This window comes from Quercus robur, chromosome 4 (assembly GCF_932294415.1).
Source record: "Quercus robur chromosome 4, dhQueRobu3.1, whole genome shotgun sequence".
NCBI lineage: Eukaryota > Viridiplantae > Streptophyta > Magnoliopsida > Fagales > Fagaceae > Quercus > Quercus robur.
The window spans coordinates 68823513-68840137 of NC_065537.1; the positions used below are offsets into that span (position 1 = coordinate 68823513).

The window sequence follows — 16625 nt, forward strand, 5'->3', positions numbered from 1 at the left end:
ATAGAAAAGGCTTGGAGTTTGTTTGTAAAAATGGCATTTGAAAGAGGTTAAGAACTAAAAAATAAGGCTTTAGTAGAAATAGGAGAAAAGATTGTTGAAAATTGTGATGGATTGCCTCTTGCTATAAGAACAATGGGAAGCATATTGTACCCTAATACTTCTGAGATAGAGTGGCAATCCTTCTTAGATAATGAACTCTCAAAAATAGGTCAACTAGAAAATAAGACTTCATTAACTCTTAAATTGAGTTATGATCATCTTTCATCACACTTAAAGCAATGTTTTGTTATTGTTGATTGTTTCCAAAAGATCGTAGTATTAATGTATATACACTTATTAATCTTTGGGTAGCACAAGGATTTATTGTGTTAGTAGGTCCAAAGTAGCATTTTGAGGATGTTGGTAGAAAATATTTTATAGAATTACTTTAGAGGTCATTTTTCCAAGATGTAGAAAATGATGAATTAGGCAATATAGAATTGTGCAAGATGCATGATCTCATGCATGATCTTGCAGGTCTTGTGTCTAGATCGGAAAGTGCCATATTAAATTCAAGTAGGGAAAATGATATTGAAAAATTACATCATGTAGCATTTAATCTTGTGGATTTATCATTGCAATTTTCAATACCCATGCGTAATGGAAAGAAGATACACACAGTTCTAGTATCTAGTGTAGGGGGGAACTTAGGTAACTTAACTTGTGATGCACTCATTTCAAATTTTAAGTATTTACGTACATTGGATTTGAGTTATCTAGGACTACATGTAGTGCCACGTTCAATTGGAAAATTGAAGCATTTAAGATACCTTGGTCTCTCTAGAAATTATGAAATTAAAAATCTCCCTAATTCCATTACTAAGGGTGCGTTTGTTTTGGGTGAAAAGGGTTTCAGGAAATGGTTTTACATCTCAGTGCGTGTTTGGTTGCGCATGAAAAATAAAATTTTCCGTAAAACCAATTCAGTTGACCGTGTAAAATGAGCCTTTGACCCGGAAATAGTTTTACATTTTTATTTTCACTTCAAACCATTTCTAGGTCAGACGCGCAAAAGAGAGAGAGCGAGAGAAAGAAGAAGAGAGACATGGTAGTCCGATCATCTCACTGATCCACACACGCCGAGCTCAGCCACTCGATTCTCTCCCTCACGGTAGTCCGATCACCGAGCTCCGTCCACTCTTTGTTTAGCGCCAAACGCAAACCCACGGTGAGTTTTCCTTCTCTGGTTGATTATGGCTCAGTTTGATGGCGTTTGTTTATGGGTTTGGCCGTTTTCCACCTCCGATCCACACACCTCACCTCACCTCCGATCTACACACCACTCACCTCACCTCACCTCCTATCCACACAAGTCCGATCCACATCCCTTCAAACTCAGACATGCCAAAATCCACACACCTTCGCATAAACAACCCATCCTCCGACCCACCTCTCGGATCCGATCTATAAATATATATATATATATATATTTATTTATTTATTTATTTATGTATATAAATATTTATATTTTTATTTATATAAATATTTATATATTTATTTATTTATATAATTATTTATATTTTTTTTTAATTTTTTTAATTATCCATTTTTTATTTAAACTGTGTATTATTCATGGATGGATAGATTCTGTATTGTGCATATTGGGTCTTGCCAATTGTTATCTGTGTATTATTTAAATTGTGTAATATTTATTTATATTATTGTTTATTTGGTTTTGGGTTATGCTAATTAATATCAGGTTGACATATTTTAAACCGCTTATTTGGTTTGGATGTTTTTTGTTCGTGGCTGTGTTTATTTATTGTGTTGACGGTACAGTTAGAGCATTCCCATCAGCTCATGTAAAGTCTTCTATAATAGAAAAAGATGCAAGTTTTACACATTTTAGGCAAAAAAACACCCACATCAGTGGGTGTAAAGTTGTGTAAAATATACACCTTCATGTGTAAAGGAACAGTAACCGTGCATATATACACGGTTACTGTTCAATGTGTAAATAATTTTTTATTATTTGTTTCTCTCCCCTCTATCAAACCGCAACAAACTAGCACGGCAAGGAAGAAGAACATCCAAGCGCCACCACTAGCGCCACCACCAAACTACAACAAACCCAACCCCCAATCCCAGGGCCACCACCAAACACCACAACCTAGCACAGAAAAATATCCCAAAATCAACAGAAACTCAAAAATCAACCCAACCCAAAATCAACAGAAACCCAAAAATCAACCCAACCCAAAATCAACAAAAACCCAAAAATCAAACCAACTCAAAATCAATTAAAAATCACCGGGAAACCAAACCCAAAAACAGTACACACCCACCGGAAAACCCAGACCAACGGAGCCGGAACTGCCGTCCGATCTGCTACCACTGCTGCCGTCGGATCTTCCATTGCTGCCGCCGGATCTTCCACTGCTGTCGTCGGTTGGAGGTGGGAGGCTAAGGGTCAGTTGTGGAGGAGAGAGGGAGGGCGAAAGCGAAAGGGGCCGATTCGACTGGTGGCTGAGGCAGCGGCGGTGGTGAGCTGGATCGGCGAGCTGGGAGTGAGCTGGATCAGCTGGGTCGGCGAGCTGGGAGTGAGTGAGGGAAAGAGAGAAGGGTGACTGAACTGAAAGAGAGGTGACTTTGCTGAAAGAAAGAATGGATGAGAAATGAGAGAAACGGGTAGGGAAAGAGAGAAAAACTGTTTTAATAACTAATAATAAAAAAATAATAAATAATATTATTTAATTAGAGTAGATTTGTAAAATAGATGAACTGATGTAGGTGTTTTAAAAATGTGATAGTGTAAAATAGAAAAAGTAGCTTTTTCCGTGTAAAATAGATGATAAATTTACACGAACTGATGTGGATGCTCTTATATAGAAATAGAATGCAATGTGATTTGTTGGTGTAAATATTAATTGTGATGGTATTATGTGCAGTTATCAATGTGGTTTATGTTGGTACTGTGATGGTGTAAATATTGATTGTAAATAGAATGCAATGTGATGGTATTGTGATGGTATCAATGTGCAGTTATCAATGTGATGGTGTAAATATTGATTGTAAATAGAGTGCAATGTTATTTGGTACTTGTTATCAATGTGGTTTGGATGTTTTTGTTTGTGGCTGTTTTTATTTACTGTGTAATCAATAGCATGCTTGTTTACATACCTCTTAGACCACAGTATTTGTGATTTTATTAGATGAAGAAAAAAACCAAAGCTGCAATTCTTGCCTCAGTTGCATCTGTCCTCCTTGTAGGGGTTGCATTGTTAAGGAAATTGCGGCGTAGACATAGACGACTACCTAGGGCGCCTTATGTTAATCATGCAGCCGAAAGAGAGGAATACATAAATAGTATTCTGCATGGAACTGAGATACATAGTGTGAATCAACTTAGGATGAAGCCTATAGCTTTCCACCACTTATGTCACATTCTCACTAAGGAGGAGCACGTACGCCCGACTATTCACATGTCTATTACGGAGCAAGTGTTCATTTTCTTACACATTATTGGTCATAATGTGAGGTTTTGTGTAATGGATAGTCGGATCTATAGATCAACTGAGACTGTTTATAGATACTTCAAGGTCGTTCTTAGGGGGGTCCTGAAATTATATAGAGCTCTAATAAGACTACGTAGCGAAAATACACCCCCAGAGATAAGGAATAGCAGAAGGTTCTACCCATATTTTAAGGTAAATATTGTGACTTGTGTATTTTTGTAAATTGTGAAGATTTGTGTAATTTTAAACCAATATGTCTGTCGAAAATTAGGATTGTGTTGGAGTAATAGATGGTACACATGTTCGTGCATCTGTGCCACCTGAAATACAAGGAAGATTTCGTGGTCACAAAAATGAAACCACGCAAAATGTGTTAGTTGCCATTAATTTTGACTTAAAGTTCACTTATGTATTGGTTGGATGGGAAGGCAGTGCACATGATTCACGTGTGTTAAATGATGCATTTGCTAGGCCAGGGGGATTTTCAATTCCCGACGGTATTATACGATTACTTCACCTTTTTGGTTTATTAATTTAATAAATATTGTGCATTTTCCTAAGCATAGTAGTGGTTTGGTTTTATTTTTGAATATATGTAGGTAAATATTATCTTGGTGATGCTGGGTATGGTAATAAAAATGGAATATTGTCACCTTATCGAAGTGTGCGATATCACTTGAAAGAGTTTAGTGATCGTCCTCCTGAGAATGAGCAAGAATTGTTCAACCTCCGACAGTCTTCATTGAGAACTATCATTGAGTGAGGGTTTGGAGTGTTGAAGAAACGTTTTCGAGTGTTGGATACAGAACCATTTTGGTCTTTTGAAACCCAAGTGAAAGTAGTGTTAGCATGTTGTGTGGTTCATAATCACATTATGGGGGTTGAACCAAATGGCCATATTATGGAAGATGCAATGAACCAAGTAGAGTCTAGTGACCCTCAACAAGAAACACAATCACGTCGGGAGTCCGTTGAAGACAGTAGATCGTGGAATGCTAAGAGAGATGAGATATGACAAGCTATGTGGTCTGATTATACCAGGAGTGGAGAGTAGTACTTTATTTAGATTTCTATGATTGTAATATGTGTTTTTTCTTTTTTTGGTAAAGACAATGTATTTACTATAGACTTCTGGTGGTGTAATGAAAAAGTATTTTCAGCATTACATTGTTATTTGATGATATTACATTGTCATTTCCAGTGTTAGCATGTTTCATTCTATTGTGCACATTTATAAGCGTCGTTGTATGTGTGTTTGATTTGTTGTTCATATTCTGAGCGTAATTACTAAATGCTACTCTCACTATACAATTTTCATATGTAGTAATGTCAAAGGGCAAAGAGAAAGTGAGCAGCAGCAAGCAGTTCAAGTGGCTGCCGCCCATGTATGAAATAATGCTTAGGATACTTGTGTAGGAGGCTGCAAAGGGCAATAAGCCATCTAGCACTTTCAAGGCAGGCTCCTTTGTTCTTGTAGCGAAGGAGATAACTGCCCAATTTGGGGTTGAATGCCACCTCTCCTATGTTGACAATCGGATGCGCACTCTAAGGACCATGTGGTCCACTATTCAGACTCTTAGAAAGAAGAGTGGCTTTGGCTGGGATGATAACCTAAAAATGATAACATGCGACACGAAGACATACCAAGAAGAAGTCATGGTATGGGTTCCAACTATATTTTCTTAATATAAATGATAATATATGTTTTTGCCTTTTATATGAAATTTATAGTGTCATTCTTTTTAGGATTCCATTGCTTTTATAAGGTTTTTCAAATATAACTTTCATGTGTGGATCTATTGTAAAATTTGGGCTTAGCATTTGTACATTGTATTTTCTGTTGTACTTATCTTCAAAATCATAAGTTATGTCTCCTATTCCCTAACAGATTTTTTTGTTTATCATTGACCTAAAACATTTAATGGCATCTATATTGAATTTATGAGTGAAGTGATTATTGCATTGTTATTATACGTTCCTTTCTCCCTTACAGGTGCATAGAAAGCATGCGGAGTAACTAAACAAAAAAATTGAGATGTATGATGAATTAGCTATTGTTGTGGGGAAGGACTCAGCCACGGGTGGCTTTTCTAAGTCCTATGTGGATATTGAGAATGAGCTGGACAATGGGGACAGTGCTGAGTTTATTGCAGACAATGTGGAGGAAGGTGTGGTCGAGAAAGGGAAGAATGCAGTCGAGTCATCCACCACTGGGTCGGGAATTTCCAAGTCCCGCAAAAGAGGGCGTGCACCTTCTAATACTGATGATAGTGTGCTGACTGATTTGTCTGATCAGCTGAAGGAAGTAGCTATGGCTCTGAAAGAAATCAATCGGGGCCCTGTGGATTACATAGCTCTTTACAATGAGGTCATGGCTATGATGGCAGATGGGTATAGCGAAGACATGCTCGCAACTGCATTTGACCATCTTTGTGAAAATGAGAAGGCAGCACGAGGATTTCTAGCTAAGAATGCTAGGCTGAGAAAGCTGTGGTTGGATGGTTTTTTATTCTCACAACTTTGACTTGTTTGTTTCATGTTGACTGTGACGGTAGCTTTAGGAATTAACTTTTGTTGTAGTACTAGTATTGACCTATCATTGTATTATATATGTAGTCTTTTGTATTATTGGGATGATACAATTGCCCAAATTATATATTTGTACTGTTCAGATACCACAAATAGGTATCATTTTTGTACACCATGGAGGTGTAATGCCAATGGTGAACAATTGATGTGGCTGTTTTTATATAAATATTATGGGTATATTCAAACGATTATTTTTGATGTTGAAGCGGATGATTATTTTTGTACTGTTACAGATATGTCTAGGCAATGCAGGTGCTTGAATTTGATGATTATTTTTTATGCTGAAGTGGATGATTAGTTTTGTACTGTTACAGGTTTGTCTAGGTAATGCAGGTGCTTGAATTTGTAAGACATTTCATATTTTCTGTAAAATGATCCACAAACCAAACATGAGAATTGATTTTTCGTAAAAACGAATTCCATTTTTTGTAAAATGTTTGACCGAACCAAACATGGGAATTGATTTTCCGTAAAACAGAAGGCATTTTCCATAAAATGTTTGAACGAACCAAACACCGAAATTGATTTTCCGTAAAACGAATTTTGAGATAGCCAAACAGCCTAAATACATTTTCCTTTTCCGGAAAATATTTTACAGGAACCAAACACGGCCTAAGATGCTGAAATTGCAGACACTAATACTACGAAATTGTGATTTGCTTAGAGAATTACCCAAGGGCATTAAAAAGTTGGTCAATCTCCGGTTTTTAGATATTACAAATTGCAGACAATTAATTAATATGCACACAATCACAGAAATTATAGCTTACAAGGAATTGACATATATGCTGCTTGAAATTGGACACCATACTTATCTTGAGACAATACTGCCATTCGTTGTTGTGAGAAAAGAAAGTTCTGGGGCTAGCAGTTGTGGTTCGGATAAGAAAAAAAGGCCAAGTCCAATGGTGGGCTAAGTGACTTGGAGGGACTACGCAACTTGGGAGAAAAATTAAGAATTGAAAAGCTGGGACATGGAAAAGATGAGGTTCGGGAATGTAATGATACAAATTTAAAGGATAAACAACATCTTCAAGAACGTATATTATGGTGGGATTTGTGGAATGGAGAAAGCAAAGGTTATGATGAAATGTTGGAAGGGCTAAAGCCACATCCAAATCTTAAAGCGTTGGAATTGTGGAATTATATGGGTGTGAGAATTCCAAGTTGGGTCTCTCCTCTCACTAATCTTGTTAAGTTTGAATTAAATCAAAATAGGAGATTGCAGCACCTCCCATCGTTAAATCAACTCTCTTTTCTCAAGTCTGTCTCTCTTTGGGGAATGGATGCACTTGAATACATATTAGATGAAGACAGTGTTAGTAATGTGTTGGGTAGTTCCTCTTTTTCTTCTTCTTCAAAAACACCATTCTTCCCATCCTTATCTTTCCTACATATTTTGGATTGCCCAAATCTGAAGGGATGGTGGAGGAATTCAGATGATGATGATGATGATGATAGTGAGCCACACCATCTCTTACTTCCATCATTTCCTCCTTGTCTTTCTGAATTAGATATTGAAGGATGCCCTAACCTGACTAGGGGAATTCTAATTAGCACAAAAATTCATCAACCTAAAGAATTGATGCAATAAAAATAAAAAAATCAAACAAAAAATGAAAAACAAATTGAGAGAGAGAGAAGTAACCTTTTTTGTGTGAGAAAACTATGCATAGCATGAAAAAGAAAATGTCAAATTTATAGTAAGATGTTGAGAATAAGAAGAATCAAAATAAAGGAAAATAAAAAGGTAAAGAAAGAATGATATTAAGGTAGAAAGTAGTGGGGAGATGAAGAGGTAAAAGGGAGAAAGAGTTTTGGAAAATAATGGCTAAAAGATATTTTAATTTTTAAATAATGGAGTTTTTAAGTCAACTAAAATGAGAAAATGTTTTAAAAAAATATACAAGAAAAATTGGAAACAGAAAATGATGACATGACTGCTGATGTAGCTCAACGTGAGCGTGACAACATTAATTGCTACGCTTCAGTTTTTAGTAATATATAGATATAGATTTATGTTTGGAGGCTCTTTTTTATATTTATTTATTTTTACTTAAGGAGATGGAAACTTTGAAAAGAAAACTTATTTGAATCTTTGATGTTTCCTCAATGATAACTATAACGAAACTAATTTGAATCTATGATGTATATTTGTGCTTGGTAATGACACACCAAATCAATCAAAGCATCCATCACACCTCCAACAACAGCACAACATCTATCATTCTTTTGAATAAAACAATTGCATTCTTGGACTGCTTAAATTGGTTCTTTCCCAAAACCAAAACTTACAATTAAGAGTAGAAGATCTCTATACATGTGGATATATGAAACCCATGTAAATAAATGCAGATCACACATTGAACGTTGCTAATTATCACATCTTTTAACCTCAAATAACTCTATTTCTCAAACATCATACAAGCATATAGATAAAGTGATCAAGGCTTTGTTACATTACCTGCATTTGATGGGTTACCAACACAATTGTCTCACCCTCAACCACCCAATCATTTAGGACCTGTTTGGTCTTGCATCTCAAACTCACATTTTTACATTTTAAACAATATTACACATATTTCCACATACTTTTTCACTCACACGTATTTCAAAAAACTACAAACAACCTTTCTCTAACTACTCTACCAAACACCCCCTTACTTAACAGGGCCTATTCAACCCAAAAAAAACAATAAACACGTAATTTATCCAAAGACAGAAGATAATAAGCCAATTCAAATCTCCACAACATAATACAAACTACCAAGTTCACAATTTTACCACAACACATCTCAATATTATAATACAAGCAAGTTCTACAAAAGCAAAATTCATAACCACCCATCTAAATAATACTCAAAAACCTAAGAATACTGAAAACCACACATTGCCAAATGAAAACTGTGGGGGGGTAAAAGACTAGTAGGCCCATGTCAATGTCTACGTTGGGCCAAGGGCTCAGCCCAAGGAAAACCCCTCCTTGACGATGTGGAGAATCCTCCTCGGCATGGATGTAGTCGAGGATAAAGGAGACAACCTGCCATTAGTAGTGACACTCCAAATCGTTCCACGGAACAGGAAAAGTAATAAAGCAGAAAGGGACAGCGGAGAAAATGGAAATGTCAGAGGGAAAAGTTGCCATGACTGCATTCAGTGCCTTGTGCCTGACACATAACCATGCTTTTCTGCCTTTACAACCACTCCCAACAACTGGAGGGGAGGGCTGATGAGACAAGTACCTACACAAGGAACCCCATTCAAAGGAAGGAAAACTATTATAAAAAGATAGGGGAAGGAGACAGAAAGGCGAGGCTGAGACCCCCCCATCACACCAGAGGCACCAAAAAAAGCTCCCCGGATCGTGCCGACGAGCAATCCCCTTTGGTAAACTCGATCCATGAAGAACACCGTGATTGCCATTGTCCATATAGTAAAGCCTAGCTCTTTGGCCCACTCTCTACAAATTCATTGTACCGGGCTCACTAGTCTAAGGTCCCAAGCACCTTGGGCCTGGCTTGAAAAACGTGACCCTACAAAAACTATTTCAATGTCATTCAATTCCACTGCATCAATTTTAATATAAAAAATAAAAAATAAAACTTACAACCAAAAAAAAATTATACACAAAATTGAATCATGCTAAAGCTTGTGACTAGACCTAAAACACAAATGAACCAGGAAATGCAAAGCAAGATGAAGAAAATGAGAAATAACGAAATCCACACCTTCTGCTTTTTTAAGCCCAGGATCTATTTTGAATCAAAGCCAGTTTGGCGCGGTTCTAATTCCAAAGTATCCAAACCCTATCCCCCAATTTATATTATGCTTTCCCTCTAAGCCCTTAAAACACTACAACTAACCCAAAATTGAACTGTTATTGCTTAGTCGGGACAGTAAAGTTTTGTTATTGTTTTTTTATTTTAGACCGTTGGTTAGATTTCATTTTTGCCTCTGTTGTCAACTGTAAGATGCTCTATTTTGAGTATATAATAAAGCAGAGCTCCCATTGTATCTATATTAATCATCAGTGAAACCCACGGTTAAGTGAACTGTGATATCAAATATAATACATGTCTCAGCTGATGGAGAAAATTTCTTTCTTTCTTTCTTATTTCCCCTGTTTTTGGTGGGTTAAACAAATGTGAAGAAATCTTCTTGAAATCATAGTTGAAGTTTCTCAGTTTTGATGTCAGTTTCAAAGTTAAGTTGTAAATGGATCTAGCCTCAAGCAGCATGTTATGTGATCACCTAATTGCAAATTCTTTTTGCATCTATTATACACATATAAATTGATTATTTTTTAAAATATTGGGGTCTTTTTACTATTTATATTACTAATAAATAAAAAGTAATAATTTAATTTCTACTGAATTTATTATAAACTTACACAATCAAATCTAAAGAATATAGGTATATTTTTATAGGGTAAAACTTAGATAAAGTATTTATAGTGTATTTTATGAATTATTAGCTAGTTAATTTATTTATTTTGGATAAATAAAACTTTGAAAAACTCACATTTTTTTTATAGATATATAGTTGTGCTTCTAAACAGCCCTTTTTTTAATATATATTTAATAAAAAAAAATACTCCAATATATAAAAAATCTCAACCAAAAAGAAAGTTTGCTATAAAAAATATAGGCATATATAATTTTTTTTTTTTTTTTTTTTTTTTGTTGAGAAAATGTAGGCATATATAATGAATGTTTACGGAATCAAATAATTTCTTTCCTCCATAGTATTATTACTATATTATTGGGCTTCTTTAAATTTTGAAAAAATAGATTGGGCCGGTTTCCAGCTTCTTCTTATAAAGATTTATTGTGACAATTTTTTTGTTGCTGCAAAAACTATGCCGCAAAAACCTTATTTTTTGTAGTCAAATCTTGATATTTTGGTACGTCGGTATGGAAAACCGCGTGGACTTGGTCTTCAATGGCTGCTCTAAAAGCTAGGCACAGCCACAGCTATCTCTCATCACTTTTACCATTATTCCACAAAACTCATCTACTATTCCTGAAAGAAAGAGAAACTATGGCGGAAGGAGCTTTGTTCGATCTTGCAGGGAAAGTCATTAATGCACTGGGCTCTCTCATTGTCCAGGAGGTCAAACTGGCCTCTAGTGTCGAAACTGAGATTGAATATCTGAGCAACACAGTCTCCACAATCCATGCTGTGATTCGAGATGCAGAAAAGCAGAGTTCTCATAGCCATCGGATCAAAAACTGGCTCAGTAAGCTCAAAGATGTCCTCCATGATGCTGATGACTTGCTGGATGATTTCTCCACCGAAGTTATGCGCCGCAGAGTGATGACAAAAAAGGTACGCCTTTTCTCTTCAAGTTCAAACCTGCTTGCTTTTAGTCCTAAGATGGGCCATGAAATAAAAGCAATTAGGGAGAGACTAAATGCCATTGCGAAAGATAAAGATGATTTTCACTTTAGTCAAAGCTTGGTTGAGCCACAAGTCATGAATAGGAGTAGAGAAACTTACTCTTTTGTACTCGAAGATGAAGTTATTGGGAGAGAGAATGATAAGAAAGAGATTATGGAACGTCTTTTTGAGGACAATGTTGTAGAGAATATTTCTATCGTTCCAATTGTTGGTATCGGAGGAATGGGCAAGACAACACTAGCTCAACTAGTATATAATGATGACAATGTTCAAAAAAAATTTGAGATAAAACTTTGGGTTTGTATCTCTGATATCTTTGACGTAAAACGAATTGTTAAAGAAATTTTAGAACTGTTGCCAGAGAGGAAACATGAGGAAAGCCTTGAGAGAGATTCTAGAACAGCTGAGGAAGCATGAAGAAAGCCTTGAGATCTTGCAAAATAAGCTTCGAGAAAAACTTAATGGAAAAAAATACTTGATTGTCTTGGACGATTTGTGGAATGAGGACAGTAGCGAATGGCTTCTCTTGAGAAATTTGTTAATGGTTGGTACAAGGGGAAGTAGGAGGATACTGGTAACTACTCGCTCAGAAAGTGTGGCGAGGATAATAGGTGCAACTTCATGGCATGCTCTAAGAGGCCTACCTGAAGAAAAGGCTTGGAGTTTGTTTGTTGTTAGTGTATAGCTTGTACTAGTTTAGCCCATTGGGCTTAGCCCAGTATACTGTACTTGTACTTTACTTCTTTTACTTGTACTGCACACATATCTAGCCTATATAAGACTCTCTATTGTACATTGTTACATACACATCAATATACAGATTATTCAGTCTTTCTCATACTTAATATTCTTAACATGGTATCAGAGCCATTCCTCTGACTTTCTGGTTCCTGTGGACATCTTCGGCGTCCTTCCGCTGCCCTCGCCTTCATCCAATAACCACTGCCAGAAGCGAGTCACCGCCGTCACGCCCACAGTCCCAGCAACTCTCGGATCTCATCGTTCTGCTCATCCAACTGTAAAAGCAAAGGCATTGAGTGATAGAACAGACAATCCCGAGCAAAAACCAACCAAGAACGGCCAGAAAACACATCACACGCGCCCCCACGCGCCTCCTGAATTTTCTACCTCACGAGCATGCGCTCCACGTGCCGCCACACGCCATCCCTCTCACTCACGCGCCACACGCGCCAGTCTAGCAGGCCCCCACGCGCCCCCACACGCTTGCACGCGCCCCACGCGCCAGCCTTGTTTCACGGACTGCCACGTCAGCCCTAGTGTGACGTCACACCGCCACGTCAGCACACGTCATCCGTTGACCAAACCGTTGACCGTTGACTTTGACCGTTGACCAAGTCAAAATTTTTCAACAGGACCTGTCTTGCTCAGTTTTTCGCGTAGATTCTGATTTTGGGCTCCATTTCTGCATTTGAGGTCTCTAAATCTCACTTTTTTCTCATTTTCTTCATTATGGCTCAACAAAGTGAACGAGATATCATACGTCCTATCACCATCATGTTGGATGGTCCTACTAGCTATCATGCATGGTCTCAGAATATGACTGTCTTTCTCAAGGGTCGTAAACTGTGGCGATATGTGACTGGTTCAATTCCTAAGCTAGTACCAAACCCTAAGTCCAAAGCCACAAATGCTGAAGAGTCTTCCAAGACTGCTGCTACAACAGATGATTATGAAGAACGTCTAGAGGAATGGGAGAGTATTCAGAGTAAGATCTTGTCTTGGTTTATCAATACCTCTATTCCCTCCATTCATAATCTTCTTCCTTGTCTTGAAACTGCTGAGGCTGCTTGAAAATTTTTGGCCGATCGCTATAACTGCACTAATGATTCAAGCTTGGAGTTTCACATTGAATCAAAACTTTATCAAATGCGCCAAGAGACAGGTCTGTCTATTTCTGATTTTTATTCTTAGACTTCTACTATGTGGGAACAACTCTCTGCTGCAGATCCTCCACTGGTGTGTTCTAAGGATATTGAGTTCTTTGTCAAATATCGAGATTGCCGTAGATTTATGCACTTCATGATGGGTTTACGTGAGGATTTTGAGCCTACTAGAGCTTCTCTGTTTAGTCGGTCTCCTACTCCTTCTCTTGATGCTACAGTCAAGGAGCTCATTTCTGAGGAGAATCGTCGGCCTACTTATCACATGACATCATATGATCATGTATTGGCTACACCCTCACCACAGCCTCCCATTGCTGCATTCACTGCTCCTCCGCGAATAAACTCTGGGCGACCCACCTCTCAGTCTTCCAAAGGTGCTCACTGCAAGTTTTGCCATGCCAAAGGCCATGACATTTCTGTTTGTCGTAAGCTACAGAAATTTGTGCAAAAGCAGAATAAAGCTTCTCTTCCTCAGGCAGCTGCTGTGTGTCCTTCAGATCCATCGGTTCCTACAGGTCCATCTTTGACTTCCTCACTTACTACAGCTGATATTGAGGCAGTTGTTCAACAGGTTTTATCCCGCACTTCCACTGCCCTTTCTGTCACCTCAGGTAAACAACCTTGGTTTTTTGATACTGCATGTTGTAACCATATGACTCCTGATGAATCCCAATTTTCTAATAAGGCACCCTTAAAACATCCAATCACCATTTACACTGCTGATGGAACTCCTATGCCTGTTAGTCATAAAGGAACAATCTCTTCTTCTTGTTTGTCCCTTAGTGACACTTTTCATATTCCAAAGTTATCCATAAATTTGCTTTCTGTTGGTCAATTTTGCGAATTAGGTGTAGATCTTCTATTTACTAATCATGGTATGGATGTGCAGGTTCCCCGGACGGGTCAAGTACTTGGGACAGGCCGTAAGGTTGGTCGCATGTTTGAGGTTCATGACTTGAGGATTCCTTCACAAGTTGTTTTTACAGCTGCTACCACTGCCACCTCCTCACCTGATCTATGGCATGCTCGTCTTGGTCATCCATCCTTATCTCGTCTTCATTTGTTAGCTTCTCAAGGTCATTTAGGTTCAGTTCAGTTTCAAAATTTTGATTGTACTTCCTGTCATTTTGGCAAACAAACAAAATTGACCTTTAATAAAAGTGACTCATTTTCTTCTGCCCCTTTTGATCTTATACATTCTAATATTTGGGGTCTTGCACCTGTTCCCACTGAGGGGGGATCTAAATATTTTGTCATATTTGTGGATGATTTTTCTCAGTATACTTGGATTTATCTGCTTCACCATAGGTCTGAACTTGTGTCTATTTACCAAACATTTCATAAAATGATTGAAACACAGTTCAATCGCACCGTTAAAGTCTTTCGATCAGATAATACTCAAGAATATAATGATAAATCTTTCCTATCCTTTTTAGACAGACATGGTACTCTTCCTCAGCGGTCTTGTCCTTACACCTCACAGCAAAATGGTTGTGCATAACGAAAACATCGTCACATTCTTGATGTTGTCCGCACCCTTCTTATTTCAGCCTCTCTTCCTGAACGCTTTTGGGGTGAGGCAGCACTCACTGCTGTGCACACCATTAATCGTATTCCTTCACCAACTACACACAACAAATCACCATTTGAGCTTCTCTATGGTCAAACTCCTGACTACTCCTCTCTTCGGGTTTTTGGTTGTGCTTGCTTTGTCTCTCTTCCTCCTCATGAACGAACAAAACTCTAACCTTGTACTCGTCTCTGTTGTTTCCTTGGTTATGGTGTGTCCCAAAAAGGGTTTCGCTACTATGATCCCATTTCTCATCGCCTTCGTGTCTCCCGTCATGTTGAGTTTTGGGAACATCGTCCTTTCACGAGTCTTCAACAATTTCTTGCATCTTCTTCCTCAGAGTCTCCCATTTTTACTAATCTTTTCCTCCCTCTCTATCCTGAACTTGTGAAGGATTCTTCAACATCGACTGCCTCTCCAAACGACTCATCTCCGGTTCTGTCTCCAGCATATGACCCGCCTGTCTTGGATCCTGTGGCACCACCCTCTCCTGAGTCTCCTATTGGTCCTGAACTTCGTCGTTCCACTCGAGTAAGCATTCCTCCCCCTTATCTCACTGATTATCATTGCTCTTTTACTCTTGCCACTCTCTATGAACCTTACACCTATCGTGAGGCTCATACTGACCCTCTTTGGCAGCAAGCTATGAATGAAGAACTAGATGCCCTTCATAAGAATCACACTTGGGATATGGTTGATTTGCCTCCTGGTCAGTCTGTAGTAGGTTGTAGGTGGGTTTACAAGATCAAGACCAAGGCTGATGGATCTGTTGAAAGATACAAGACTCGCCTAGTTGCCAAGAGCTTTACTCAGGAGTATGGTATTGACTATGAGGAAACATTTGCTCCTGTTGCTCGTCTTGCATCTGTTAGATGTCTTATTGCTATGGCTGCTGTTCGCCGTTGGCCTCTTTATCAAATGGATGTGAAGAATGCTTTCCTCAATGGAGACCTCCACGAAGAAGTGTACATGCAACCACCCCCTGGCTATCCACACTCAGGTAATCAAGTTTGCCAGCTTCGTCGTGCTCTTTATGGCCTCAAGCAGGCTCCTCGAGCTTGGTTTGAAAAGTTTAGCTCAGTTGTTGCTCAGCAGGGTTTCACTTCGAGTCCTCATGACACTGCTATCTTTGTTCGAAGATCCGCTGCTGGTATCACTCTTATTCTTCTTTATGTTGATGATATGATTATTACTGGAGATGATTCTGCAGGTATCCGCTCTCTTCAGCACTTCCTTAGTCAGCATTTTGAGATGAAAGATCTGGGCACTCTCAGCTATTTTCTTGGGCTAGAGGTTACCTCATCCTCTGATGGATACTATCTTTCCCAGGCTAAATATGCTTTTGATCTTCTCTCCAAAGCCGGTGTCACCGATAATAAGACTGTTTCCACTCCTTTGGAATACAATGCAAAGCTCACACCCTTGGACAGTGAACCTATATCCGATACTACTCGTTATCGTCAGTTGGTTGGCAGTTTGATCTATCTCACTGTTCCTCGTCCGGATATTTCACATGCCATGGGTATGATTAGTAAGTTCATGGATGCACCTCGTTCTGTCCACTATGCTGCTGTTCTTCGGATTCTCCGCTATGTCAAAGGCACACTTTATCATGGTCTGCATTACTTCTCTCGATCGTCTCTCGAGCTTCATGCTTATTCAGATGCT

At 38.3% G+C, this 16625-nt stretch overlaps 2 protein-coding genes across 11 annotated transcripts in view; both read left to right on the forward strand.

Annotated features, from left to right (window-relative positions):
- The window catches only part of LOC126724199 (putative disease resistance protein RGA4), a 142698-nt gene that overhangs the window by 95610 nt on the left and 30463 nt on the right, over positions 1–16625 (forward strand). The gene's annotated exons all lie outside the window — the stretch shown is intronic.
- LOC126724209 (putative disease resistance protein RGA4) lies at positions 11052–11995 on the forward strand. Its single transcript, XM_050428641.1, has one exon. It carries the CDS (start codon positions 11124–11126, stop codon positions 11898–11900), a length of 777 nt encoding a protein of 258 aa, XP_050284598.1. The 5' UTR covers positions 11052–11123; the 3' UTR covers positions 11901–11995.

Excerpts from the sequence above, each read along its gene's own strand:
- LOC126724209 (XM_050428641.1), top strand. The coding sequence starts at position 11,124 with ATGGCGGAAGGAGCTTTGTTCGATCTTGCAGGGAAAGTCATTAATGCA.